The sequence below is a fragment of the Chiloscyllium plagiosum genome, chromosome 13 (assembly GCF_004010195.1).
Source record: "Chiloscyllium plagiosum isolate BGI_BamShark_2017 chromosome 13, ASM401019v2, whole genome shotgun sequence".
Classification (NCBI taxonomy): domain Eukaryota; kingdom Metazoa; phylum Chordata; class Chondrichthyes; order Orectolobiformes; family Hemiscylliidae; genus Chiloscyllium; species Chiloscyllium plagiosum.
In genome coordinates, this window is record NC_057722.1 from 3,937,523 (window position 1) to 3,954,387 (window position 16,865).

Below are 16,865 nucleotides of genomic sequence, written 5' to 3' on the forward strand. Positions count from 1 at the left end.
GACAAGGCCGGATAAACAGAAGTTGTGGGATCAGTCTTAAGGAAATGAATGACGTAAGCGGAGGATGGGGGCAAACAATGGAATAAGGAAAAACATATGGGGAGTCAAACTGTATAAATTTCGAGAGTTTGTTGGATTTGGTGTGCATTTGTCATTGCCTTACCTGGCATTAGACATGGCATCCACTTGCAAGTGTACAAATAAACGACACTGTTACAGATTTTTGGTCTTGGACTGAAATTATTGAAGTGAGTGAGCTTTTGTTTCTCACAACATCCTAGCTCCTGCACTCAAAACCTCTCGCAATGAAGGCCAACATATCATTTGCCTTCTTTACCACCTCTGCACTTGCATGCTTATTTTCAGTAACGGGTACACAAGGACATCCAAGTCCCGCTGCACACTCCTCTCCTCCAATTCATAACCATTCAGGTACTAATCTTGGTTTCTTCTTCCAAAGTGAACAAGGAACTGACAGAGCCTCTGAATAAATATTTTCTATTTTTCTACCTGGTAGGAAAAGATTAAAACAACATACCAAGAATAGGAGAAATCTAGGGGCACCAGTAATAGGGCACTAATTAAAGAATAAGTCTGATTAGTGGGGAGTGGGGGGTGGTGGGGGCTGCAACACAGTGGCTCAGTAGTTAGTACCGCTGTCTCACAGCACCAGGGTCCCAGGTTTGATTCCAACCTCAGGTGACTGTGCGGAGTTTGCACATTCTCCCTGTGTCGGTGTGGATTTCCTCCGGGTGCTCCAGTTTCCTCCCACAATCCAAAGATGTGCAGGTCAGGTGAATTGGCCATGCTAAATTGCCCGTAGTGTTCAGGGATGTGTAGATTAGGTGCATCAGTCAGAGGTAAATGTAGAGGAATGGGTCTAGGTGGGTTACTCTTCGGAGGGTTGGTGTGGACTTGGTGGGCTGAAGGGTCTGTTTCCACACTGTAGGGAATCTAATCTGAAGTACACAGGAAACAGATGGGAGTGAAGGCTGACTAAAGTCACCTGGAGCTGTTAAAACAGCACTTGTACACTTTAAAGTAGCACATCATTGATTGTAAACATCCAAAATTATTTTAAAATATCCCTTAAAAAAGAGAGGTCACAGCAGATAGGAAAAATGCAATAACTCCTAGAGGACTGCATATAATACTGCATTTTTGTCGTAATGCTATCCAATCAGGTAACATGAGCCTATCTGTTCTAAAAAAAATCTACTCTCAAGAGTATAAATTTAGCTCCTAAACTTTGAAGCCTTAACTCCAAGTACCACAGGAATTTCTCTGTGTTATCAGTCATCCAGGGTTGCCGATAGCCTTTTTTGGCATTTCTCCTCCACATAAACACACCGAGCTGTTTGACTCTGTCACAAACACCACTCCCTGACCTAGCCTTATCTCCCTTTTCCCAACCCTGACCCACCGACATTCCCCTTTCCCAACCCCGACCCACCCACATCCCTTTTGCAATCTTCAAGGTTCAGTTTGCAGTTGAGCGAGGGGGGCACAGGGATGTTTGGAACCAGAACAATTCTGAAATAAAGGCAGGAGAAGGAAAGGCGTGTTAACATATTGCAGAGAAATGTGCAACCTGAGGAAACGGAGCTCGGAGTGCAGCTGCAGGGCTGTGTGAGCGAGCGGGTGAAGGGGCAGCATGGGGTTGTTTGACGAGCAGGAAGTTTTGTTTAAACTCACTTGTGGGACGTGGGCGTGCCTGGCTCTCTCGGATTTAATGCCTGTCCCTCCTTGCCCTTGAGAAGGTGGTGATGACGTACCTGAATATTGCCAGCATATATTTTAAACTTTCTGAAGGGCTCATTCGACAGTTCGCAGATTCCCCACCAATTTCAAATGTTTAATTCAGATAGTAGGAAATGTTAATGGCATCACGACCGAACTCATCATCCCACACACTGGGTCATTTTAGCAGAGTGACAGAGTTAACCTAAACATCCTGTAGCATTTGGTAACAGGGAGCCAAGTTGCAAAAGGCATTTATTACAAAAGAAATCTTACTGAGACGATTTAATGCTTCTTCCTTTTGTTTGTCAGGCTATGACAAGTAAGCAGCATTTCAGATACTAAAGGACACCTTGTTCCAGGAATCTCTCTGTACAGCACTTAGTTTAAATCCAAGATACAGTCAGGAACCGGGTGTTTCAGCGCTAACACACACAAAAAAAAGGTGCTTCACAGGAAGTGGTGCCCTCAAGCAAATTCAGCAACTCAACCCTGAACGATATCGTTACGGAGCAGACAAAGATCAAACCGCGAATCTCACATTGCTACAAAAAGCAGTATCTCGGAAGTCTGCTCTGCCGGCGGCGTAGATGCCTATCTCAGCTTCTGCTGGTAATACAAAACCAGTAACGTTTTTCACTGAGTCAGAGATGTACAGCATGGAAACAGACCCTTCGGTCCAACCCGTCCATGCCGACCAGATATCCCAACCCAATCTAGTCCCATCTGCCAGCGCCCGGCCCATATCCCTCCAAACCCTTCCTATTCATATACCCATCCAGATGCTTTTTAAATGTTGCAATTGTACCAGCCTCCACCACTTCCTCTGGCAGCATATCCCATACCCATACCACCCTGTGTGAAAACGTTGCCCCTTGGGTCTCTTTTATATCTTTCCCCTCTCACCCTAAACCTATGCCCTCTAGTTCTGGACTCCCTGATCCCAGGGAAGAGACTTTGTCTATTTGCCCTATCCATGCCCTTCATAATTTTGTAAACCGCTGTAACGTCACCCCTCAGCCTCTGACACTCCAGGGAAAACAGTCCCAGCTTGTTTTAGCCTCTCCCTGTAGCTCAAATCTCCAACCCTGGCAACATCCTTGTAAGTCTTTCTGAACCCTTTCAAGTTTCACAACATCTTTACCATAGGAAGGAGACCAGAATTGCACACAATATTCCAAAAGTGGCCTAATCAATGTCCTGTACAGCCACAAAATGACCTCCCAACTCCTGTACTCCATACTCTGACCAATAAAGGAAAGCATACCAAACGCCTTCTTCACTATCCCATCTACCTACAACTCCACTTTCAAGAACCTATGAACCTGCACTCCAAGGTCTCTTTGTTCAAAAACACTCCCTAGGACCTTACCATTAAAGTGTGTAAGTCCTGCTAAGATTTGCTTTTCCAAAATGCAGCACCTCGTATTTATCTGAATTAAACTTCATCTGCCACTTCTCAGCCCATTGGCCCATCTGATCCAGATCCTGTTGTCATCTGAGGTAACCCTCTTCGCTGTCCACTACACCTCCAATTTTGGTGTCATCTGCAAACTTACTAACTGTACCTCTTATGCTCGCATCCAAATCATTTATGTAAATGACAAAAAGTAGAGAACTCAGCACCCTGCAAGTAGAGGGACTGTTGTCTGACCCTTGAAGCTTTCTGCAAACGCCAATGTACACATTGTGTACAAGTACATCTTGCAAGTACATCTCTCACTAGTACAGACTATTCCACCCACCCTTCGTTCTGTCACATGTTAAAAACAACCCAAGACCGGATTATATTTGTGGGTAATAGGTGAATTAATGTTATTTCTGCAATTATAAGTTCTGATACAGAGTAAATGAATTCACATTAGTTTGGGATTGTTTCGGATGAGAGCTGACTTAACAAAAATGAGGAAACATATAATCCGTTAAAGAAAATGGTATGTTAGCATGAGACGTGATTACAGAACAATGGTGGATGTATGGGCAAACAGGAAAAACATCTGTTTTTCCCACCTGTTCGGAGACACAGGAACAAACCCCAATTAAAAGGGCTTAGTGATAAGATGCTGTGAGGGGCAGCGCAGATGGAGGGAGCAGATAATGGTAAGCAAAGGATGGGATGACATCAAACAATCTTATGGGAGCAGAGATAGACATTTGTCACTGACAAGGCCGGATTAACAGAAGTTGTGGGATCAGTCTTAAGGAAATGAATGACGTAAGCGGAGGATGGGGGCAAACAATGGAATAAGGAAAACATATGGGAAAAAACTGTATAAATTGCGAGAGTTTGTTGGGGTTTACTGTGCATTTGTCATTGCCTTACCTGGCAATTAGACAAGGCACCCCCTCGTAAGTATACAAATAAACAACTCTTTCAGATATTTGGTCTCGGACTGAAATTATTAAAGTGAGTGAGCTTTTGTTTCTCACATATTCAACAGGTTTATTTGAAAGTACAGTATTAGCTTTCAGACTGTTGCTCCTTCAGCAGGAGCCAATGGGGCAGGATCATAGGACACAGAACTAATCCTGTCCCACTCGCTCCCTAAACACTACCTGTTGGATTATAACCTGGTACTGAGAGAGTTTTAAATTTTGTTCACACCAGTCCAATACCAGCACCAGTGTATCATGACTGCTGAAGTCACTGCTATAGAAAGAGAGAAGAGACAGAGAGACTGGGGTGGGGGTGGGGGATTTCCTGTATTAGCTTGCTGAGCATTGTGCTACAATGATAACAATCTCTCTCTCAATGACAGTAAAACAAAAGAACTGATCATTGACTTCAGAAAGAAAGGAGGAGGACACACCCCTATCTACAGCAATGGAGCCGAGGTGGAGAGGATCGAGAGTATCACGTTCACAGGAGTGATGCTAACACCAGTGCGTCCTGCACCTCCCATGTAGATGTGACAATCAAGAAGACACAACAACACCTCTTGTTTCTCCGGGCGCTTAGGAAATTTGGCCAGTCCATAAAGGACCCTCTAACTTTTACAGATGCACCATAGAAAGCATCCTACCTGGGTAATAAGGGCCTGGTATGGCAACTGCTCTCTCCAGGACCATCAGAAACTACAAAGTTGTGCACACTGCCCAGACCTTTACTAAAGCCAACCTTCCAATCATGGACTCCATCTAAAGTTCTGCTGCAGAAAACTCCACCTATCCTGGTAATACACTCTTCTAACCTCTTCCATCAGGCAGAAGATACAGAGCTTGAACACATACACTATCAAGTTCAAGAACAGTTTCTGCCCTACTTTCTAATGCTGATATTGCTTTTGTGCACCTCCTGAGCGGCCATAAACCTGTCTGCCTCACTCTACCTTAGCACCCTATGATCTGTATGTCCTTATTTGCTATGATCTACCTGCACTGTTCGCAAAGCAAACTTTTTCATTGTACTTAGGTACATGCGACAACAATAAATCAATTAAATATATTAAGTGGAAATTAGGAAGTAACAAAAAAGATTATTATGTTGATATATGGTAGGAAAGTAAGAAGCTGGTCAGATCTATCAAGTGGTAAGGTTTATTGCATTGCCACATTTTACCTTAGCATGGTGTGATAACAAGGAAGACATCAAACAAAGATAAATTTAGCTTACAGAAACACAGCAAGGAAGGAAGATTGGGTGGGTGGTAGGTGGCCAGTTGCAAGTGAGGTACATGTCAGTGCAAAGAATTTGGCTCAAAGGCAACCAAAGGTCAAGCTACTGACGTTTGTAATATGACAAGGGTGGACAAGTTTAGCTAAATATTCCAGAAGGCAACGAGCCAAACGCTCAGCAAGAATCAGATTTGCTGTGTGGTCAGAAGCAAGTTGGGTTGGGTGGGCTGTCACTACAAGCAGGATTGAGATGGTAGTAGGAGTAAAGTTGCCATAGTCCCAGAGAAGGGCCCCATTAGACGGGGGTGACTGGCGATAGGTTAATCTTAGGGTCACCATGCGTAAAGTGAGGGGAGAGGTTCAGTAGGAGAGTCATTCACAGCAACATTAGCCAGTGCAGGAATTGAACCCATGCTGCTGGCATTGCTCTGCATCGCAAAGCAGCTGTCCAGCTAACTGAGCTGACCAACGCCCAGGTAGTAGGAGTAGGAGTAGGAGTAGGAGTAGGAGGAGTAGGAGGGCAACCACTGCAATTAGCCAACAGCTTTAAGGTTCTTCTAAGCCTGAATGAATGCAGCGGTTGCAGGGTGAATAAGTAAACCAATCACGGCCCAAGACTCCATTCCAATGGTGGGTAACAATCGGAAGGCTGGCAACAGCATATTCAGCAGAGGCAGTGAGGCCTGCCCGGATCCAGGTTCTGGACAGCAATGTACAGAGAGTGGGTGAGATTCTAGCATCATGAAGGAACGGAACGAATGCTCATGGATTTGCTGATGACTAAGATAAGTAAGAAAGTAAGTTAAGAAGAGAAAACAAGCCTGCAACAGAATAGGGATATGATATGCATTTAGAATTTAAAAAGAAGAAAATGATGCACTTGGGCAGGACAAAGAAAGCAAGAGGATGCACGATGAACATTCGGACCCTCGGAGGATCAGAGGGACCTTGGAGTGCGTGGAGACCATCCCTTAAGGTATCAGGACAAGTGGATAAAGTGGCCTCAGGGATACTTCCTTTTATTAGCATAGAATTTAAAAGCAGAGAGGTTTATGCTGGACTACTGTGCGCAGTTCTGGACTCCACATTAAAAGGAGGGATGTGATAACCAGGATGTTGCCCTGGGCTGAAGAATTTCAGTGATGAAGGGAGATTAGATACACTAGGGTTGTTTTCCTTTCAGCAGAGTAGATTGAGGGAGTCACGACTGAGATGTATAAATTACAAAGACATGGATTGGTAGATTGGAAGCAATTTTCCCCTTGAAGAAGGGATCAGTGACCAGGGGATTGAGAGATAGTGTGATCTAGGTTATCTTTACTAATTCATTCACCAGCTGAAAATGTGTTGCTGGAAAAGCACAGCAGGTCAGGCAGCATCCAAGAATCGACGTTTCGGGCATAAGCCCTTCTTCATTTACCAGCTCACCATATTCATTAATAGTGGGTACAACATATCATTTATTCATTATTAACCCTTTATTTACTATATCACGGTGTTGTCCCATTCCCGCCTCAGTCAATGTAAAATGCTCAGAGACACAGTTTTACCTTCATCTTTATTCTGGGCCCTGGAGGGAGAGAGAATGATCGTCCATGCGCACAGGGATATGAGCTCACAGTCTTCTCTGGAACAGCAGTTTCTTAAGGAATTATATAGTCACGTTATAGGGATGGGCATCCAAATAAGGCAACATACATATTGATTGGGTGACCATTACAATTGGTGAGTGTCAATAGTAAAGATTAAGCCATCTGCTGTTACCCAATGAATGTCCTTAACCTTAACTGGCTTTACATCAAGAATGTTCCTTCATCTTGTTTAATGGCTCTACACAATGAATGCTTTTCCACCTCATTAACCCACTATCCTTGCCTCCAGCACTTCATTATTTACTGCAAGTTCTTACCGGAATCATGCTTAGCTGAGTTTTGTGAAACACTTACCTTATATACTTTCTCATTCACTCCTTTTGTCATTTCATGATGGCACTTTCATAAGACTCTGATAGCCAGTATTTAAGCAAGTTACTGACAGACAGCATACAATAATTATAACAAAAATTACTAGCCCATTACAGTAAGTAAAGTTTGAAGAATCCTCCCATGTGGAAAAAATTCACCTGTAAAGTTCTTAAATCCACAGTCCTTAGTGACCACTCCATCCCCTCCAAGTCGAGTGAAAATGAGCCAGTTCTCCAAAAATCTCCTTCAGTAAATTCCAACTTGAAAACAAAATCTGGACTGTCCTTCTGCATCACTCTGCACTGCTCATTCATTCATAAAACCATGGTTCTGCTGTATATTTTAGTACAGAAATTTGGTAGACCAAATTAAAACAACCCTTTCTAATTAAAACAAACAATCATTACTGCTTTTTCACACCTTCAGTTCTTACCAGCCTTTGCAATAAGCAGTATTTAGACATATTTGCCTCTAAATAAATATCAAAAGACGACTACTACTACTCTATCCAGAACAATACCAAACCTGCCACCGTGACTCCATGACCTACCCGAAAATATGGAAAGATTAATCAGCCCTCACCAACTGTCTCTTGAATGTGAATAGATTGCAGAACACCAAAGAGTTTTCTGATTTAGTATGTATGTGTTGAATGCTTTTTTTAACAATGCCACTATCCCCCTAACTGACAAAACAGCAGTTAAGTGAAAACGCATGAGTGAATTAAACTCAACCGACAAATAGCAAACAAACAATCTCACAACCTAGCTGCAGTAATTAGTTTAATATCCTTTATTAAGTACAATTTCTAACTTATTTTGAGCATATAGGCCTAGTATTTTTTTAAACTAACATTGACTAACTTAAATAAACAAAGGACTAACATCTCTTCATTACGCAAACAGACTGAACAGATACTCTTAATCCTAGCGGGAGTAGCAACCACCACTTAGCACACATTTTAACCCATCTCCTGTCTCCCAGGAAAGAAGCCCCTCAAACATTTGTTTATTTATAGATAAAACAATGTAGTAAGGGAATGTTAATATATGTAAGAACTGTGTATAAAAGGGCTAGTGCAAGAACTATATTTCTAGATTCCAATGTGGCCTCGAACTGGTGCAGTTTGTGGTTGCTGAAGAAAAGAGGCTATTTTTGCTACTCACCGATTTCGGACGTTATTTGAACACAATCCCACCGGCGGTATAGATTTAAGGGAAGGGGCAGGAGGTTTAGAGGGGATGTGAGGACAAACCTTTTTACCCAGAGGATGATGGGATTCTGGAATTCTCTGCTTGTAAAGGATGGTAGAGGCAGAAGTCCTCACAGGAACTGAAGCAGTATTTAGATGTGCACTGCCAAGGCATGGAAGGCTTTGGGCCAAGTATTGGAAAATGGGATTAGAATAGTGAAGTGTTTGTTTTTGACTGGCACAGTTCCAGTGGGCCTTTGCCTGTGCTGTTAGATCTCTATGGCTCAATACGTTTTAATGACTAAGCAAAGATTTGGTAAATTGAATCTAATGTGGGAAAACATGGAGGCTGTCCACATTGGCAGTAAGGATAGAAAAACAGAATGCTTTTTCAAAGAGAGAGACAGCAGTTCAGATGAAAGTACGTGTCGTGGTCCATGAATCTCAAAAACATGGTAGTTTGCTGATACAGCAAATGTTTCTGAAAACAAGTGAATTGTGGGCCTTTATCACAAAGGGATGGGATATAAAAAATAGGGATTTTTGGTGCAGATGTACAGAACATGCTTTGGAATCGCAGCTGGAGGACTCTGTACAGTTTTGGTGTCCCACTCATTCTGGGACAAGAGCAATTTAGAGAAGGGTCACTTGATGCATTTCAAGATTGAATGTCATTAATCAATTTCAGGACTGTCAGCAAGAGAGCCAGGAGTGAGAGGAGGAGAAACATTTTTACTCAGTGAGGTGTTAGGATTTGGAATGTGCTGCCTGGGAGAATGGTGGAGGCAGATTCCATTGGAGGTTTCAAAAGACAGCTGGAGATATATTTGAAAGGGATTAATTCAGAAGGCTACCGAGATCAGGCTAGAGAGTGGGACAAGTTGGGTAGCTCATTCAGGAGCTGGTACAGACATGATGGGTCGAATGGCCAACCTTCGTACTGTAAAATTCTATGATTCTATGATAGCTAATGTGGACAGACATTTTAGTCAGCATGGACCAGTTGGGGCTAAAGGGTCTGTCTCTGTGCTGTCAGACTCTATGACTCTAACCAGTCCATGCCAACCATAATTCCAAACTAAAATAGTCCCACCTTCCTGTGTGTGGCCCATATTCCTCCAAACGTTTCATATTCTGTACTTACCTAAATGTCTTTTAAACATTGCAACTACGGGCGGCCTCACAGAGCCAGAGACCCGAGTTCAATTCCCACCTCAGGCAACTGACTGTGTGGAGTTTGCACATTCTCCCCGTGTCTGCGTGGGTTTCCTCCGGGTGCTCCAGTTTCCTCCCTCAGTCCAAACATGTGCAGGTTAGGTGAATTAGCCATGCTAAAATTGCCCGTAGTGTTAGGTGAAGGGGTAAACGTAGGGGTATGGGTGACTTGTGCTTCGGAGGGTCGGAGTGGACTTATTGGGCCGAAGGGCCTGTTTCCACACTGTAAGTAATCTAAGTAATCCTTTCGTACATGAACCACGTTATGTAAAAAAAAAGTGTCCTTTCTGTGTTTTTTAAAATCTCTCTCCTCTCTCCTTAAAAAAAAATTGAGAAATACCTGCTTTAACAACAGAATAGCAATCAGACATGTGATGTTAAGAGCTTTGCATTAGTCACAGCCAAATAAGATGCAAAATACACTGCATGCATGTAATGTTCAGAGATTCATCGAGGGGTACTGCCGCAAATAGGCTACATGACTCCTTCTGGTGTCACCCAAAATGTCTCGCCAGCTGTTCAAAAATAAACCTTTGACCAGAAACCTGTGTTGTCTGGAGTTAAGAGTCAAGAATTCCACAGAGGGAGGGGAAATTTGGAAAGGAGTGAAGTCAATGTTGATGCCATGTGGTTGGAGGGTCCCCAGGCAGAAGATGAGGTGTTCTTCCCCCCCAGCTATCAGGTGAATTGGATTCAGTGGTGGAGGTGGCCCAGGATTTGCATGTTGTTGCAGCAGTGGGAGGGGGGGTTGAAGTGGTCAGCCACAGGGCAGTGGGTTGTTTGGTGTGTGTGTCCCAGAGATGTTCCCTGAAACGCTCAACAAGTTGGTGTCCTGTCTCCCCACTGTAGAGGAGACCACATCAAGAGCAACAGACACAGTAGATGAGGCGAGTGGATGCACAGGGAACTCTGTCAAATGTGAAAAGATCCTTTGGAGCCTTGGACAGAGATGAAGTGGGAGATGGGGGCACAAGGTTTTACACCTCTTGCAGTGGCAAGGGAAGGTGCTGGGAGTGGTTGGTGGGCGGGGGTCGTGGACCCAACAAGGGAAGCATGGAGGAAATGGTCTCTGCAGAACACAGATGGGTTGCAGAGGGAAATATACCTCTGGTGGTGGGGTCTGAGTGTAAGGGGCAGAAATGGCAGAGGATAATGTGCTGTATCTGGAGATTAGTGGGGTGGAAGGCGAGGACCATGGGGTTCTATCCTTGTTGTGGTTGGAGTGGTGGGTTTCAAGGGCAAAGGTGTGGACGTGGAGGAGTTGCACTGGAGGGCATTGATGACCACATGGGAGGGGAAGTTGTGGTCATTGAAATAGGAGGCCATCTGGGATGTCCTGGAATGGAATTGCACCTCCTCGGTGCAGGTATGGCTGAGGCAGAGGAATTGGGAGTGAGGGATAGCATTTTTACAGGAGGAAGTGGGGGCTGGGAGGAGATGTAGTCCAGGTAGCTGTGGGAGTGGGTGGGTTTGAAGTAGATGCCCGTGTTGAGTTGGTCACCAGAAATGGAGACCGAGCGGTCCAGGAAGGGGAGTGAGGTGTCCGTGATGGTCTAGATGAACTGAAGGTCAAGGTGGAACATGTTAGTGAAGTTGATGAACTGTTCAACCTCCTCGTGGGAGCTCAAGGGGGTGTCAATACAGTCATCAATGTAGCAGAGGAAAAGGTGGGGAATGGTGCCGGTGTAACTGTGGAAGATGGACTGTTCCATGTATCCTTCGAAGAGGCACGCAGAGCTGGGGCCCATGTAACTGCCCATGGCTACCCCATTGGTCTGAAGCAAGTGGGAGAATTCAAAGGAGAAGTTGTTGAGAATGAGGACCAGTACACCAATCAAATGTGTGTCGGTGGAAGGGTACTGGTTAGGTCGGTGGGAGAGGAAGAAATGGAGGGCTTGGAGGCCTTCGCCATGGCAGACAGATGTGTAGAGGGGCTGGATGTTCAAGGTGAAGATGAGGCATTGGGGTCAGAGAAATGTAAGTCATGGAGGAGGTGGAGGGAGCGGGTGGTATCCCGAATGTATGTGGGGAGTCACTGGTCCAAGGGGGACAGTACAGTGTCAAGATATGACGAGATAAATTCGGTGGAGAAGGATCAGGCTGAGACGATGGGTCAACTGGGGCAGTCAGGTCTGTGCATTTTGGGTAGGAGGGAGAATTGGGCAGTGCAGGGTTCAGGGACCATGAGGTTGGAGGCTGTGGATGGGAGATCCCCTGAGGGGATGAGGTTGTGGATGGTCCAGGAGATAATGGTTCGGTGATGGGAGGTGAGGTCGTGGTTGAGGGGGCAGTAGGAGTAGATGTTCGTGATTTGGTGCCTGGTTCAGTGGTGTACAGGTCAGTGCACCAAACTACCACTGTCCCCCCTCCTTGTCTGCTGGTTTAATGGTGTGATTGGGTTTGGAGCAGGAGGAGGGGAGGGCTGTGCATTGTGAGGGGATGGAGTGAGAGACAGGGGTGGACAGGTTGAGGCAGTCAATATCATGGCAGCAGTTGGAGATAAAAAGGTCAAGGGAGGGTAAGAGGCCTGCACAGAGTGTCCAGGAGGTGGGAGAAGGGGTCCTTGGAGGCTGGGTGGGAGTCACAATCAAAAAAGCAAGCACAGAGGCAGCAGAAAAAATGTTCAATGTCACAAAGCATACGAAATTCGTTAACCTGGGAGCATAGTGGGATGAAAGTTAGACCTTTACTGAGGTCTCTGGATCAGTGGTGCTGGAAGAGCACAGCAATTCAGGCAGCATCCGAGGATCTATCCTCGGATGCTGCCTGAATTGCTGTGCTCTTCCAGCACCACTGATCCAGAATCTGGTTTCCAGCATCTGCAGTCATTGTTTTTACCACCTTTACTGAGGACTGATTGTTCATCCTCCGTGTTGGGCATGGTAAAAACCCAGCAAGGCTGAGAGCTGGGGCCTGTTGTGGAGTTGGAGTTGGAGTTGGGGGTGGAGATGGAGATTGTCCCGGGGGGGGGGGGTCATGGGATCACTGGTGATACTGCCTGACCTGCTGTGCTTTTCCACTACCACATTTTTCGACTCTGACTAACCAACTCGACATTGGCCTCTTGACTTGTCCTACCTGCCCATCTTCTTCATTGCCACCTATCTGCTCCTGACCTATCACTGTGACCCCCCTACTTTCACCAATTGCCTTCCCCTCACCCCACCTTCCTATTTATCTCTGTACCAAAACTGCACCAAATCCTCCCAGTACAGTCTCACACAAACCCGGAACTCTTCCTCAATTCACGCCCCAATGTTACGTTAGTTTTTCTAATTACTTGTTGTACCATGACACAACTATTTTTTTTAAATGACCCATGTTGGAATGGGGCATCCACATCACTGTGCACCCCGGCATTTAAATTACACTCTTCACTCTTTCCTCTATTTTGCCCGCCAAATTAGGCAATCTCATATTTCTTCACGACTAACTCTGCAAATGCTATTAGCAAGTTGGTGGCTAATATAGACATGCATATTTTTTTTTAAAAAAAGGCTGTGTCCCTCTTGAAAGGCACAAAGACCTTCAGGGATTTTTAAAACATTCCGCAGGACCTTCAACTTGACTTTGAACACTGACAATAGCTGATATGAAGTGAGTCAGAAAACAAACAGCAGGGGAGGTCTAGCGGTTACGTAAAGCGAAACATCACTGATAAATTAAAGAGAAATTCCCTTAACTCACTTTTCCCTGAAGACTTTACCAGCAGCTGTTCAGTTATTTTATACAGAGCTCCCCCTCTTTTGCAGCTCAGACAGAGGATTTGTTTTCTCCTATCTTTACACCAATCAGCGAGAACTGCACAGAGCTGATTGTTGCCAAAAAAAAAAGCAGCATCTGGACTGAGAGGGTGGAGCCGGTCTAGAAGAGAAGGGAGTTATTGGCTCGGCGCTACAACACGCCCTCTCAGCCCCTGTGACTGTAAATTGATATTGTACGGCAACAACAGTCCAGCTGGCACGAATGCGGTCGAAGTCCGTCTGCTTTGCGCTGAATTGGCTGGGGAAATCAAAAAGCAGGAACAGCTGCTTGAGTTTAAAACAGTGACAGGATTAGTGGTGAGCCCAGGTTCAAGTCCCACCTCCTTCTAACGCTGTGTGAAAACATCTCTGAACAGGCTGGTTAGAAAAATGGGTTAAATAAAAAACAAAAGCAACGGAATTAATTGCTTGGGCTCTTGCAGTGCAGCCGTAGTGTCCTTGACCCTCAGCTAGGAGCTTAAAAATGTGTTGCTGGAAAAGCGCAGCAGGTTAGGCAGCATCAAAGGAGCAGGAGAATCGACGTTTCGGTCATTCCTGAAGAAGGGCTTATGCCCGAAATGTCGATTCTCCTTCTCCTTTGATGCTGCCTGACCTGCTGCGCTTTTCCAGCAACACATCTTTAAGCCCTGATCCCCAGCATCTGCAGGCCTCACTTTCTCCTCAGGTAGGAGGCCAGAGTTCAAGTCCTGTCTGCACGAGCGGTTTCTAATACTGCTTCTGATCAGCTTGATTACAGAAAACAAAACTATCGAAACTGTAAATTGGTTAAGCCCTGATCCCCAGCATCTGCAGTCCTCACTTTCTCCTCAGGTAGGAGGCCAAAGTTCAAGTCCTGTCTGCACGAGCGGTTTCTAATACTGCTTCTGATCAGCTTGATTACAGAAAACAAAACTATCGAAACTGTAAATTGGTTCTTAAGCTGAATGTACTGCTAGGGAACAGTCAAAATAGTGTGTGTGCTGGGAATCTGAAATAAACTTTCAGAAGAAGTCAGGCCGGTCTTGGATGGGTTGCTTTGTTCCTCTCGCCTCAGGTTCGTTTGAGGATTTTTCACCCCAACGTTCTCTGTGTTTGTTGAGGAAAGCAATGTTTGCTTTGCTTTCTTCTTCCACCGGAAGCGAGTGTCTGTGACCCACCTCTAACTGCCCTTGAACTGAATGGCTTCTTCAGTCATTTCAGAGGCAGCCACATTACTGTGGGCCCGGAGTCACTTGTAGGCCAGACAGGGTGTTTATTTCCTCACCAACCTGTCCAGAGATGTCATGACACACCTCTGGAACCCAGCCTTCACAGCTCAGAGGTACGGACACTACCACCGCAATACAAGGTGACAGATTTCATTCCCTTTAGCGAACTGGCTGTATTTTTGCAATAATCAATGTCATGGTCATCATTCGCAACAGAATCTATCAGATCTAGATTTATAAATTGAATTTAAATTGCCGTAGTGTGGTTTGAACCAATGGGCCCAGCATTTCAGCCTGGCCTGAGGGATTACTGACCCTGCACTATAGTATGAAAATCATTGGACTAGGCTAATACTTGGCAGTTTTATGCCCCAGTGGTAGTGTATCTACCTCTGTGTCAGAAGGCCCGGGTTCAAATCCAATACACGGCACCGTGACAAGAGAAACCAAGTTACTGTTTCAAGTCTGGCATGACACTTCTGAAAGTTTGTTTCAGATTAAGAGAGGGATTGTGGCTGATGGAAGTGAATGGGGAGCACTTCATGTTGATACAGGAGCAGCAGAGGTGATGACCATTCCCAGTGAGTGAGTAGGAAACAAAGAGGACAGGAAGTTTCAGTAGTTTGGGAGGATGAGGTCAGGGAAAGCTGTTGAGTGGACAATGGTGAGGCTTACAGGTCATGAATATTGGGAGGAGGCTGTGCAGTGGCAGAGTAAGAGATGAGTGATAGCTAGCAAAGAGAAATTACTTCCACTAACCCTTATGGAATGCAGAAGATCACTGAACTTTAAAACATCCCATTTCACCCAGGATACACCACTGACTCAGACAACAATTTGGAATCAGGCTGGCGATATCTGGTGGCTGGTCAGCTGCAAAGAAGGTCAGCCCTCCCCTCCCTGGACTGTCCATCAACATCGCTAGGTCCCTCTCTGAGAAGTGCTGAGTGAAATTCCTTTCCTCTGGGCCAAGCCCTGAATGCCAAATATCACAGCGAGAGGGACAATTCCTCGCTTGCACCGGCCAAAATGACGTGTGGCTGGGCTGTAAATATGGCACCAACCATTAACTCTGGGCAGCATTTACAGCTTCTGCCACTCCGGCCTTGTGTTTTCTGGGAAAGGCGCCTAAGAGCCCAATTACATAATTAATGAGCTGACGAATGGAAGGTTGCGTGAGAAAATTTGTTCTCACACGATGGGCCAGGATCTATGTATTTCACTCAGTCAAACACTTTGGCAGAAAATGGGGAAATTCTGTGCATCGATTCTGCTTTCCCCTCTCGCCACAGATGGTGCCAGACTTGTTAAGTACTTCCAGCATATTCAGCGACTAAAGTATTTTGCTTTTGAGTTCATAATCGATTCTTGTCAAAGGTTTGTCTCTACAATGTCACCACTGTTTTACTTTGTAATCATCATTTGATTTAATCAGAATTGTGGAATAAAACTGTCTTCTGTTACGAAAAGGAATACAAAATAATTGCTGTCATTTCCAATTCTGGTGCTTGACAATGTCTTCTATTTTTCACATGCACACTCTGTGCACAAGGTGAGGTAATGGCTTGGTGGTGTTATTACTATACTATTAAACCAGAAACCTAGGCAAAGTTCAGGGGGTCTGGGTTTGTTTAAATCCTACCAATGGCTGATGGGGGAATTTTGATTCAATAAAAAGCTCCAATTAAGAGTTTAATGATGACAATGAATCTATTATACATTATTGGAAAAACCCATCTGGTTCACTAATGTCCTTTCGAGAGGAAGCTGTCATTCTTCTATGTGACTTCAGACCCACAGCAATGTGGTTGACTCTTAAACGGTCCTCTGGGCAATTAGGGATGGGCAGTAAATGTTGGCCTAGCCAGTAACACCCTCATCCCATAAGTGAATAATGACAATAAATGGTTTTATTATGGTTAAATAGACTAACAAGTTGTAAACTATATCGGAAAGCTAATCTTGCTCTGACCAAATGAAATTAGCCATGTTTGACCAGGTGTCCCCTGAAAATGCTTTCAGCCACGCAGCAGAACTGAAGTGGCCATGCCTAACCACAGAGCTTGGAATTATGTTTTGGCAGCTCTTCAAACAACTAAATACTTTTCCATTGGCTGTGTGTGGTATTGGATCTCCAGCTAGAAGAAACCCTCAAAGCATCTGTTTATTACTTCAATGGGAACATATC

At 44.8% G+C, this 16,865-nt stretch overlaps 1 protein-coding gene across 1 annotated transcript in view; it reads right to left on the bottom strand.

Moving 5' to 3' along the window:
* The window catches only part of LOC122555687 (alpha-1,4-N-acetylglucosaminyltransferase-like), a 25,137-nt gene extending 11,581 nt beyond the window's left edge, over positions 1 to 13,556 (bottom strand). Inside the window, exons 1-2 of the mRNA XM_043701706.1 lie at positions 13,414 to 13,556; positions 6,906 to 6,997 (exon numbers count right to left, since the gene is read on the bottom strand). Coding sequence (XP_043557641.1) covers positions 6,906 to 6,911 — 6 coding nt within the window. The 5' untranslated portion in view covers positions 6,912 to 6,997; positions 13,414 to 13,556. The remainder of the gene's footprint in view (positions 1 to 6,905; positions 6,998 to 13,413) is intronic.
* Positions 13,557 to 16,865: the final 3,309 nt, after the last annotated feature.